Source organism: Fukomys damarensis, unplaced genomic scaffold (genome assembly GCF_012274545.1).
Source record: "Fukomys damarensis isolate Sample0158 unplaced genomic scaffold, DMR_v1.0_HiC HiC_scaffold_1, whole genome shotgun sequence".
Classification (NCBI taxonomy): Eukaryota; Metazoa; Chordata; class Mammalia; order Rodentia; family Bathyergidae; genus Fukomys; species Fukomys damarensis.
The window spans coordinates 27615253-27628383 of record NW_022900913.1 but is presented as its reverse complement, the minus strand read 5'-3'; the positions used below and the strand labels follow the sequence as shown (position 1 = coordinate 27628383).

General features: G+C 36.1%; 1 protein-coding gene across 7 annotated transcripts in view; it reads right to left on the bottom strand.

The window, feature by feature from the left end:
- Spef2 (sperm flagellar 2) overlaps positions 1–13131 on the bottom strand; it is a 172462-nt gene that overhangs the window by 44705 nt on the left and 114626 nt on the right. For all 7 annotated transcript variants that reach the window (XM_033759234.1, XM_033759304.1, XM_033759177.1 and 4 more), the window contains 4 exons: positions 12682–12862; positions 6713–6866; positions 2471–2599; positions 327–465 (listed from right to left, as the gene is read on the bottom strand). In XM_033759234.1, the coding sequence (XP_033615125.1) occupies positions 327–465; positions 2471–2599; positions 6713–6866; positions 12682–12862 (603 nt within the window). The remainder of the gene's footprint in view (positions 1–326; positions 466–2470; positions 2600–6712; positions 6867–12681; positions 12863–13131) is intronic.

The following is a 13131-nucleotide window of genomic DNA, read 5'->3' as shown; positions in this document are numbered from 1 at the left end:
TTTAGTACCAGGGATTGAACTCGGGACCTTATGCTTGGGAGGCAGGTGGTGGCACCACTGAACTAAATCCTGGGCCCTACAAAACATATTATTAAAAAGAAATGTAGAAAAGAAAAAAATATATGAGAAAATGAAAAAATGGAAATAAAGTGTTTGTAAATGAGGAGGGGAGGAGGGGGTGAAGGGAGGACAGGGACAAGGGGAAAAAATGAGAACCAAGACCTGTCATGTAAAGATACAAGATCCCAATAATTAATGTAATTGTACTGTATACCTAAAATGTACCAATAAACTCAATAAAAAAAAAAAGAGATGTAGTACTTTACCTGGCCATTTCATTCAAATACCTCTCACCAAGCCATTTTTCCATGATTTTGTAGACATCTATCACTTGTATTACTGCATCTTCAAGGGCAGTCAATGCTTTTGACTTTATCAATTCAAGTCGAAACTGTGTAGCTTTTTCTATTTAAAAAGAAAAATAAGTATTTTTCAGGCATTTTCTAATAAACTGAATTCACTCTCAAGCCAACCATGCTTTGGTTTATGAAGCTACAGGAGCACATTAAATATAGCAATGCAGATAATATACATCTTCACTAAGCAAAATGTGATGTACATTAGAATCATTTGAGAAGTCACTGAAACCAAAACTACACTTGAATTTCACGTTTATTGTACTTTCCAGCAATATACTCTTCTATAAATGGAATGGGAAACACACATATGATTTATTAACTTTAAAAAGGGGTGGACAAAGTTTCTTGCTTATGCTCTCCCTACTGTTGAACCTTGGGGTGGCCGTACCATTACATTTTTCAGCAATGCTAAAAGTAAGGCAAAATGTACATTTCTCTGGGCCTATTGCTGTTGCTGGCACATTGCAAAGTCGGGATTTTACTTCCAAAATATCTTTCCAATCTCTTTTCTTGGATTTTTCCATTCACCAACCTAGTTTGGGTACTGATTATCTCTCACTTGCAATAATTTCAACCCTTCTGTTTTCTGATATCATTTTCTCACAATTCCATTCCACCTCAAACTATCTGAGGTACTTGAATATTTTGTCTTGCCTGCTGATGTGGTCATAATCACTTTTTTTACTGCCCAGAGTTTTTCATTAGCTCTCAGTTGCAATAGGGAAAATTTAATTTTGTTGGCCGAACATATTTGACTTAGAGAGTTTGGATTCCCACCTCCCAAGTCACCCCTTCCTGCAATCTGAGTAGCTCATACTCCTTTGTCTATTCACCAGAGGTCACCATCATGCTCCTTAACACCTCTCTGCCTTAGCACAAGATTCTTCTCTCTCATTCCCACTCTAGTTTTCCTCTGGCCAAATGTATCCACATTCTTAGTTCCTCTGGAAAGCCTTTCTTGATATCTTCCTGACCCCCACCTCGTTCTGTATGCCTATCTACAATATCACAGCTCATTGTAAATGATTATAGCACTTGCATCTCTCTTTCTCTGGACTTCATTTTTGGCTTGTTTTATTGTTGTGCACATATGTATGCCCTCAGCAACTATCACACAACTTGGCAGGGTGCAACAGTAGATTTTAATTATATGAATGAATGACTTTTGCCACACTAAGGATCACATGTTGAACAAACTGAAAGATGAAACCTACTGGGTACCACTGGAATCAGATGTGATTACAGACGTGGGAGAGAAGCATATGTCCTGACTCTCTTCATACCTTGGGTCTCCCTTCGTTCAGTGTAGTAGTTTTACTGTTGGCTAGGGAAGCAGTGGTAGTAGGATGGGGATGGAGAAAGAGGAGAGAGAAAAGGAGAGAAGCCAGAGCTGGAAAGCATCCTAAAGAGGTAGTGGTCCCTGAGTAGCTAAAGGTGTATCAGCTCATGCAATGCTGCACTTTCAGGATTTTGTTACCTACAGTATTGATGGTGATTCCTTTCCAGAGGTTATTTTCTGCTCAGCTGCCTAATATTTCAAATTCCACTTTGAACTGCATTGTAAGACATTTATAGGAGCCATAGAACAGTATGTCTTAGAGAGTTCTTGCTATCTACAGAGCAGAAAAGATACCTGGTAGGCTCTTCTATGTTCTTTGTTCCTAGTAATTTATTTTCAGGGCTTATTTTCCTAATGAAAGGACAAAATTATTATTAATGTAACATAAAACCACTTACTTTGCCTAGCTATCACCTAATCCTGTAAAATCACACCAGTTTTCAAATATTGTACTTTGTTTCTATTCTTTCAGATTTTAATTACTGTCCTTGCTCTTCTAACCCCTTATGAAATTCCTTTTGTCTCTTTCAAGCAGTGAAATCTATTCCTCCTAAAATCAAATGAAAACAACCAACTGAATGTTGTCTTTTCAGTCTCTTTGTTTTGTGTTCTCCTAAGTACGGAGTAATACAATTTATGAGGCTGCTGTGAGCTATTTGGCACTGCTGTCTTCCTACTGGAAAGCATCATCTCAGTTGTGTTTCAATGATACCTTCAAATTGCAAGGCAGCAATATGTTCTTCCTTTATTTTGAGCCTCAATTCATTTTTTCTTTCTATTTCGGCCATCTCCTCCGCTGTTACTGTCACATAAGTGGCTTCTGCTACAGGTGGTGATTTATCTGAAAAACAAAGGAACATGCTAAGTGAAGGATCAGCATAGGTGTGTATGCATATGGTGCCTCAACAAAATGAGCACAAAGAAAAGTCTGTAAGGATCCAGTGGTTTACAAACAAAGGACCTTGATCTCCTTAGCGTGACAGCAACCATGATAGGAGCCAAGGGAAGCACATCCCAAGGATGGGGGGAGGTGGTGAGTCACTTGGAGAAAGGGAAGGGTGAAACTCAATGTACAATACATCACTTACTCCATCTCAAATGATCAACAAATAAGAGATATATGCAGCATCTGAAGGAATTTCTTTTTTTTAGAGAAATAATCAGTTGTGTCCAATTCCATAATTAAACATGATAGAAAAGAAATTCAGAGTGATTAATCTCTCTTTCATTTGTAATCCATAAATTCATCTATTATTACAACAAATATATTCTACTACAATTTTTAGTGTCACATTTAAGGCTTCTTCACAAGACTTGAATGCCTAGGGGTCAGAACCTGAAGAAGGATTTGTTAAGATTTTGATAAGTAAGCCTGTAGTTAGAATCACACTACCACTTCCTGTAGGTAAATCCTCAGACAAATACTAAGAAATTTTCATTTTCCAATTCTCTTACACAATTATTGAAGTGCACATAGTTACCTACTAATTAAAAGTTAAGTAAGCTGGCTATAGATCAAGATACTGACAAATGGAATACAGAGGGTCATCAAAAAGATCATATACCCTGACCAAGTTGGATTTATCCTATGGATGCAGGGATAGTTTAACATATGTAAATCATTTAATGTAATACACTAAATCAACAGAGCCAAGGACAAAAACAATATGATAATCTCAATAGATGCAGAAAAAGCACTCAACAAAATCCAACACCTATTCATGATAAACAACCTACATAAAATTGGAATAGATGGTCTTTATCTCAACCTGATCAAAGCTATCTATGAAAAACCAACAGCCAACATCATACTAAATCGTCAAAAACTGAAAACTTTGGTCTTAAAATCAGGAACAAGACAAGGATGCCCACTATCACCACTCCTGTTCAATATAGTTATGGAAACATTAACCACAGCAACTAGATGAGAGAAAGAAATAAAATGGATAAAGATAGGAAATGAAGATGTTAAACTGTCATTATTTGCTCATGATGTGATACTCTATATACAAGACTCAAAAAACTCCACCAAAAGACTTCTAGACTCAATTGACACTTTCAGCAGAGTAGCTATATACAAGGCTGACACTCAAAAATCAATGGCCTTCTTGTGCGCAAATAACAGATTCACTGAGAGAGAAATTAGGGAAATAATTCCTTTTACAATAGCAATAAAAAATGAAATATGTAGGAATGAATCTAATGAAGGAAGCAAAAGAGAGACTTCTACATTGAAAACTACAGCACTCTGGAAAAAGAAGTTGAAGAAGTCATAAGAAAAAGGAAAGCCATTCCTTGTTCCTGGGTAGGAAGAACCAATATAGTGAAAATGGCCATACTTCCAAAAGTGCTATATAGATTTAATGCAATCCTGACTGAAACCCCAACAGTATATTTCACAGAACTAGAGTATACAATCCAAAAGTCCATTTGGAACCAGAAGAGATGTAGAATAGCAAAAGCAATTCTAGGCAACAGAGACATGACAGGTGGTATTACAATCCCCGACTTGAAACTATACTACGATGCCTCTGTGATAAAAAAAAAAAAAAGCATGGTATTGGCAAAGAAACAGACTGAAGATCAGTGGATTAGACTAGAAGATGCAGAAACAACTCCAGATGTATTCAGCCACCTCATCTTTGACAAAGGAGCCAACCATCCTCAGTGGAGAAAAGAAATCATTTAATAAATGGTGTTGGAAAAACTAGATTTCAACCTACCAAACATTGAAGCTAGACCCATATCTATTACCATGAACTAAGCTAAAATTGAAGTGGATTAAAGATCTAAATATTAAAACAGAAACAAAACTTGCTGGAAGAAGAGTTAGTTAGAACTGTCAAAGACACTGGCATAGGAAAAGACTTTATGAATAAAATGGGATAAAACTCAGTAGCATGGGAACTAGCACAAAGAATCAACAACTGGTATCTCATCTTATTAAAAAGCTTTTGCACTTCAAAAGAAACCATCAATGGAACTAAAAGACAACCTACAATGTGGGAAAAAAATTTTACCAGCTGCTCCTTAGACAAAGGAGTATTATCTAGAATATATAAAGAACTCAAAACAGTCAGACTCCCCAAATATAAAGACCCGATTCCAAATATGGGCATCTGAAATGAACAGACATTTCTTATACAAAGAAGTAAAAGCATCAAGCAAATATATGAAAAAATGTTCCACATCACTGGTCACTTGAGAGACGCAGATGAAAACAACACTGAGATTCCACCTTACCCCACAAAGAATGGCTACTGTCAGGAAATCAACCAATAACAAATTTTGGCGGGGTTGTGGGGAGAAAGGAACCCTTTCCATTGTTGGTGGGAGTGCAGATTGGTGCAACCACTATGGAAATCAAAGCAGGCATCGGAACCACTGAGCTAAATCCCTGGCCCTACCACTATGGAAATCAATATGGAGATACCTGAAAGAGCTGAGATTGGAGGTTCCATTTGACCCAGCCATCCCTCTGCTGGGTATCTTTCCAAGAGAATTAAAAGAATCTTATCACAGTGATATATGCACACCCATGTTTATAGTGGCACAGTCTGTAATAGCTAAAACTTGGAAACAGCCCATTTGCCCATCAGTTGGAGATGGGATAAAGAAGATGTGGTTTTTCTATAAAATGGAATACTACTCAGCCATAAAGAATGAGAAATTAGAGTCATTCATAGGAAAATGAATATATTTTGAGGTTATACTCTTAAATGAAATAAATAAATCACACATGTGTAAATACCAAATAGTTTCTCTGGTGTGAAAAACTATAAATGTACATAAGATCCTAATGGTATAATTGATAATGTGAAATAGGGAGAAAAGGGCTAAATGTGTAGGGGAAATGGGAGGGTTAGAGGAAAGGAAATAAGGGAAAAAATATGAAAAAATGGAAATAAAGTATTTGTAAACAGGGAAGGGAGGAGGGAGTGATGGGAGGGCAGGGGTAAGGGGAAAAAATGAGAACCAAGACCTGTCATGAAAAGGTACAAGATCCCAATGATGAATGTAACTGTACTGTATACTTAAAATGTACCAAAAAACTCAATGAGGGGGAAGAAAAAGAAGGGAAAGGAAAAAATATGAAGAAGGAATAAATAGAAAAAAAGTCTTCGTAAATATGGAGGGGTGGAGGAGTTGAAGGTAGGGCAGGGGAATGGGGAAAAAGTAAGAACCAAGATACATCATGTAAAGGTACAAGTTCCCAATGATAACTGTAAATGTATGGTATATCTAAAATGTACCAATAAAATAATTTAAGGAAAAAAATTATTTTCAAATATCTGTCTCTGCTGTTAGAGTACAGTTGTGTAAGTGTAGAGACCACATTTTTTATTTTTGGCTTTGGTTTTAATTCACTGTTGTGCCCCTGACACCTTCATAAAGGTGATTTTACTTTGCAAAGTAGATTCCCAATAAATATATGATGGCGATCAATAGGTAGAGTGACTTTCTTCAGGTGCTTCCCACTTTACCTTTCTTTTCTCAGGTGCCTCAAAAATTTACACATGGAAGTATTCAGAGGGGTGGCTAACATTTGTGCTATTCCTAAGATTAACTGGATATTTCTCCCAGCCTGATTTTTATTTCCTCTTTATTTTCCCTTCATGTCTCTGAGGCAAAGATTTAGGTAGGAGGGTTCCAGGAGGTGGGGGGACTTGCTTCAATTCAAGGGCTCCTACAATGGATGTACACTGAGCTTTTGAACTGTTCCTTGCTGAAGCAAATGTCCACCCCTTTATATGGACTCCTCAGATTGCACGGTGTAATCTTGGCAGCCTGGTATATTATGTGACTTGCTAACTCATCATACAGCTCACAGAGGCCAGATCTCTAGTTTAAACAAAATGGCCAGTATTAGAGGCTAATGCACCTGGATAAATGCTTGTTTTCCATGAAAAAGAGGTTGAACCATCCAGGGCTCTGGAGATACAATCACAATTACCTTTTGCTTTCTTGTCTGCCTTTTTTTTCTTAGTTGACTCCTTTTCCTTCTTGAATTTTTTATTTGCACCCATCTGAGGAGATTTTTCTTTGGAGTCTGCTTGCTGGTTTTCTTTTTCTTCTTCTGTGAGCCTCTGATGAATTTCAGCAGCCACCTAGTTATTGTATAATGACAATACCTTGATCACTCTACATTCATGAAATCTGAAAACCGTTGGATTTGATCATCACCAGACTCCACTGAATCCCCATTCTGCTATAAACAATGCTGCCCTTGTACTCAATCTTGGCGGGACACACACTTCTATAGGACTGGGCCTGCCCCGAATGCTGCTCCCCTACAGCCATTTGAAAAGAAGCTTTGCACTTTCTTAAGTCCAGCCTGCATATGATTCTTATGTGTTCCCATTGCCACCTCCAGACAATGACAATTCCATGATTACGTCAAAATTCCGTTTTAACTGTAAGACTCTGAATTGAATCCCTGCTCTTTTTCCTGTTCCTCTTATATCTTGGTATTGTGGAGACATTTCCCATATCTGTGTTTTTTAAACTTTTTTTCCATAAACCCAATGGAGGGTTTTTTGTGTTTTTTTCTAATTGAATTTTCTTTAGTGAAATTGTAATATTGTAAAAGTACATACGTTTAAGTACTGTTTTATATATAAAATTATACTTTTCATGCCCCTCTAATTAATTTTGAGGAACACATGCTCCATGTTAATTAGAACATGGATACTTGAACCCTGGGCTTCTTTCTAGTATAACACGAGGTATCATCCTAGAAGACTCAGTTTATGAAGGCCACCTGTCCTGCAGCTAATCTCCTAGTTCATGGATTTCGGTACTCAGCTGACTTTCAGCTTCTCTCCAGTCCAGCAAACTCCTCCTTTCACTCTCACAAGTGTCCTGACTGAAGGGAATGTTAGTCACCCACCCAGGAGTGGCCCTTCACCCCTTCTCTGAGGCTGACTCTTCATATCAGGCCCCAGAAAACTTCACTCAGGACTGTATGGTCGAATTTGTCTTGTAGCCACAAACAGAATGACAAATCCTTGATGTTCTAACTTACTGTTGCCTAAAATATTTGTACCCTTAGCACTACAGAGTAAAATTTTGGAAGTAGAGGGGTAATTTTACCAGGGGCTGAAGTCGGGTGAGGGAGGATGGGTGAGATGGAGAGAATAAAGATGTTGGTCAGAGAGATGTTGGTCAGAGTTTTAGTTAGATGGGAGCCATAATTTCTGGTGATCTGTTGTATAGCATAGTGACTATGTCATATTGTTATACTTCAGAAATTACTAGAAGAATCGATTTTAAATGTTTTCACTGCAAAAAAATTGAGGTAATAGATATGTTATTAGCTTGATCTAATCATTTCACAATGCATGCAAACATGAAAAAAACCTCATTGTATGCCATGAATATATACAATTACTATTGTAAATTAAACTTAAATGTATATATATATATATGCATATATGCATATATATATGCATGCATATACACATACATATACAACCCACTGGAGTCATTCCTGCAGTTAGAAATACTGGACCTTTTGAATTAAGTCCAATAGCCTCTGGGGAAGTGAAGGCTCTTTATGAGGACTGAGAAAAAGGTCTCAAGGGAAGAAACAAAACATATATGTGTTATGAAGGAAATAATACCATAAATTGAAGTTCATGAACTTTAAAATTTCAATAAACTAACTGGTAAGGAAATGAGGGGCAACGGTGGCTTATTTACATGAGTCCTAGGTCCAAGCCTGATCTTATTTGTGGGGAAAATAGGATGAAGGAAAGGAAGGACAAACAAGAAGATTTATCAAGGTAAATAGAAAGATGAACAGCAACTTTATGCTCATTGACCCATACAGTCTCGTGAGTGAGTTAGACCAGTTGGGTCTTACCCACTCCAAATTCCTGACATTCTTGAGACTCAACGGCTTGGCACATAACTGTCCCCTACTGTCCCATGAGAAAGTCTTATCCTAACCTTCAAATAGTCTTCATGCTGCCCAGGGCTATGCATGTTCCTACATTTTAGTTTTCAGTATCTTGGGACAGGTATGCTATGTTCACAGACAATATTTACTAATTGATAACATTTATTTTAAAATAATCTTACTGCACAGATAAGCCTATTGTTTCTTCAAAACAGAAGCTCCTTGGAGAGATCCACTAAGGTTTTAGAGAGCAAGCCAGGTTTTTTTTTCTCCAGGTACTTTGTTTTATTTTCACAGATGCCTTTTGGATAAAAAATGGATTTGATGCTATATACCCTACTGTGCTTTCAAGTTCTTCATAAAGCTGAAAACAGGCTTGTTAACATTCCCCCTTAAATTACAAGTAATTCATGTTTGACTTTGCTGTTGCAAAGCATTGTAAGCTAACAATTTTCTTTAAAATTGCTTTTCTCCTTGGTAAACAACCTTGTGATGATGATGATGATGATGATGATGATGATGACAACCTGCTTTTTATGGTCCACTTTCCTTTAAGAACTCAGAGTGTCTTTCAAAAATTAACATAATTTGCAATATATTCAGCAATCTAGCTTGTAAGGCTGGAGAGAACTTTAAACATAACACTTCCACATTGTGGGTGTTAAATATGACTCCTTAGAACTCAAGGCTTACCTACTAATTACAAGAAAGTTTTGCTAAAAATTAACACAACATACTAAATGAATAGCTCTTGGTACCACTGTTATGTAGACAAGCCTACTTGGATGTGCTTTCATTTCAATTGCAGTAATCTCAGCTGGTACTGTTTACTCCTCATCTATTTACTGAATCACATCTGTCTCATTTGGAACCCAAAGTTCCCTTAAATGTTTGTTTCTTACGTAAGAGAGATTTAAGCATTTAGGGTTCTGGGTGCAAAAACCATGAATCCCTTTTTTTGTCTGCCTTTGATTATGTGACATCAAAAATCATAAAAGTCTATTCAAAACCTTATAAAAGCAGGATACATATATAATTGTTAGTAATATTAACTACTAGTCTTTTTTCTTTTTATGAGGATTCATTGATGCCTCAAAGGAAAATGGTACATTTTTAAGTAAATTTCTGACAATATACATTGTTTATAGGTTCCAAATTTTTTCCTCTACATTTCATTGGGTCTTTTCAATAGTTCAACAGTATTTACCATGCTACAGAGAAGGGATTGAAGATCTAGAGAGGTTAAGGGTTCTCCTAAAATTATGTAGCTTAATCAAGAGATATATCTAATGCTTTGTGCTGTTGAGCTTGTCTTTCTAAAAGTGTATATTTTAAAATGTCATTTCTCCAGGTAATTTTCATGTAAAACATAAGACTTGTAAGTTATATTTATGTAGCTCAATCACAATATGAATAAGTCACTTCTTCCCTACAGCTCCTAAATCTGGCTTACCACTCTCTGGTGCCTGGTATTTGTAGTCTCTGTGGTGATCATTATTGTCATGGCCATCATCATCGATATTGATGTTAGCATCATGAATTCAGAAGTAGCAATACCTCAAGACTAGTGTCATATTGTACATGGGCATTGTGCTAAGCTAGGGTGCATGAATATTTAAGAATCTATTAAGTATTTGGGAAAACAAGTACCAAGATTAAAATTACAAAAATAGCCTTGATACTAAGAGTTAAATTAGTTAAATAGATAATAAGTATACATGGATAGGAAATGCTTTTGGTCATAGAAGGCTGGAGTTTCAGGAAACAGGAAAATAACTGGTCAAGAATCTGGGGAAGAACTAGTTCTGATGACTTCAAGAGGAGCCATGGCATTGAAATTGGTAACCCCTGGAAAATAGAGAAAGCACTAACCAGTCACTTAAAGAAAGCTTTTGATGAGCTGGTACTGGCCAGGATATAGAGGACTGAACATTTAGGCTGCTAGGTGAAGGGTGGGGGATTCTACCATGTTTATGGGAAATGATCACACTATGCCATTCTCTTTGGGCGTCAATAATGACACATTTCTGTATCCTTACAGGCATCATATGAGCCCTTTCTTTTTAAATATAATAATGATTTTTATATCTGGATCATTTTGTTCTTTTCAGTTCAATGTAATTGCAGATATATTTGGGTTGCAATTCTATTACATTGCTATGTGCCTTCCACCTATGTTGTTTGTCCCTCATTCTTTACTGACCTCTTTTCCTGTCTTCTTTTCTATCTAATATTTAAATTATATATAATTCCCCTTCCCCCTGTTGAATTGGAAATAACGTCAAGTAATTTATTTAGTGGGTGCCCTAGGAATAACACTATAAATTACTGACTAAACAGGTTTTGATGAGTAATTCATGGTGTAATACCTAGTGTGACCACTAAGAGAATAAGAAAATAAATTTATAAGAGAATAAAATTTAAAAAGGTGAAAAAAACAAAAAATAGAAGGTATAGAAAGGTTGAAAGTAAAAGGATATAAAAAGCTAAGACCTATAAATATTTCAAGGTATAATTTACAAAAGATGTATTACAGGCAAAGATTACCAACAAGAAGTTATTCAATTCACCAGAAAGAAATTTAGCAATTTTATATTTGTATATACTTATTATCACTGTCTCAAATATATGTAATTCAAAAAAATAAAACTACAGAAAGAAATTTATTCACTCTCAATAATAAATGATTTTATCACAACTTGGTAACTCAAAAAAGGAGAAAATGAGTTAGAGGATGAAGCTTTAAGTAATATGTATGTATATATAACTATTCACCTAAATACATTTGAACTATAAACAGTGAAATAAACATATAAATAGTGAATCTATAAACAGTGCAATATATATTTATTAAAAATAATGTATGGGGTATATCTATAAATCTACATGTATATTCCTGTGAAAATGAAGTTCGCTGTGCAGTCCTCTGTTGATATAGAATACAACACATACCCTTAAATGCATACCCAGCAGTTTTTTTATGCATACATGAAAAACTGCCAGTGGACACATATAAGGATAATCAGAGTAGCAATATCATAATGGCATCAAACTAGAAGCCCAGAAGTGTATCAGCAGCATCCTGGTTCAATAAACTGTGGTGTATTTATGTAATGGAACACTACACAAAACAGGTACTTCCACACTCAACAACATAAAATTAATTCCATTAATAATGTGCCACAAAAGAAGACTCAAAGAAGACAAAAGGCATAATTACATTTATTTAAAGCTCAAAAGCAGGCAAAGATACCTTGCAGTTTTTAGAGACACAGAATTGGGTAATAAAACTCTTTTAAAAATCAAGGAAATTATTTCTAAAAAGACAGATGGTGGTCTCTTTGCTGGGGACAAGCAGGGTAAAGGTTGAGACAAGACGCAGGAAAGGAATAAGAAGGTTCACACCTGTTCTACTCCTTCCATTCAATGGGGCTGAGAGTCTTTAGTTGGGTTTGTGGAGCCAGGCAATTATATTTCATATATTTTCCTTATTGTGTCAAAATCTACACTAAAATATTTTTGAGACAGACACAAGAGAATGAGAGGAGTTTGGGATTACAGTACTTCTTAGAGAAAAGAGGGAAAGACAGAGAGAGCAAGAGAGAACCCAGGATGATGAGCGAGGTGTTCATATAAAGAGAGCCCTGAGGCAGAGAAGCCAAGGAGGATCTTGGGACACACCCAGTTAGACATTGTCATTTTATGCTATGAGATGTGACAATGGTATGACTTCTACCTGGCCACAGAACCTCCCCTCCCTATTGTCTCATATTAGCTATGCCTCATTAATATTTTCTGGCTGGCCCTCTAGGCCTCAGTACTCGGAACTCTCAAGTATTAGTTAGCTGAATTGTTTCACTTCCTCTTTTATGGGGGGTGGTGTGGGAAGATACTTCTTGAAGGCATACTTTTATAGAATCCTTGAGAGTGTCATATAAGTTTTTACTTACAGAACATTTTAAATCTTGGCACTTAATAAATTGGTATTGCTGAAGGGAAACGTAAGAATAAGCACTGCTTACCATGTGAGATATTGCTGAAGAAGCCTGCTGCCAGGTGTCCATGACCAACTTCTCATTTGCCTCAAAGTTTAACACTATGTTTTCTAGTGAGGAATCCATCTTGTTTTTCATTATCGCTTTTACCTTTGGTTTGGGCATAGTTGTTTCTGGAGAAATGGATATTTGAGGAACTGGAGGAAATCTTTGAAAAGCAAAACCAAAAAATCAATATTTATTTAAAAGAATTCTATTTCTGCGATCATGTTAGTGTGTGAATCTTGTTGTCTTATTCTAATATTCGATTTGAAAGTTTTCCTGGAAGAATTCTTTTATAGGAGAAAAGATTACAAAACACTTTATTCAAATTTCTGTGACCTAGAATCTCAATGATAAGAGGAAACTCAAAACAAACAATAATACAGCATTTTTAGATTTAATTCTTAGTAATTATAAGAGGAAGATGTAACAACA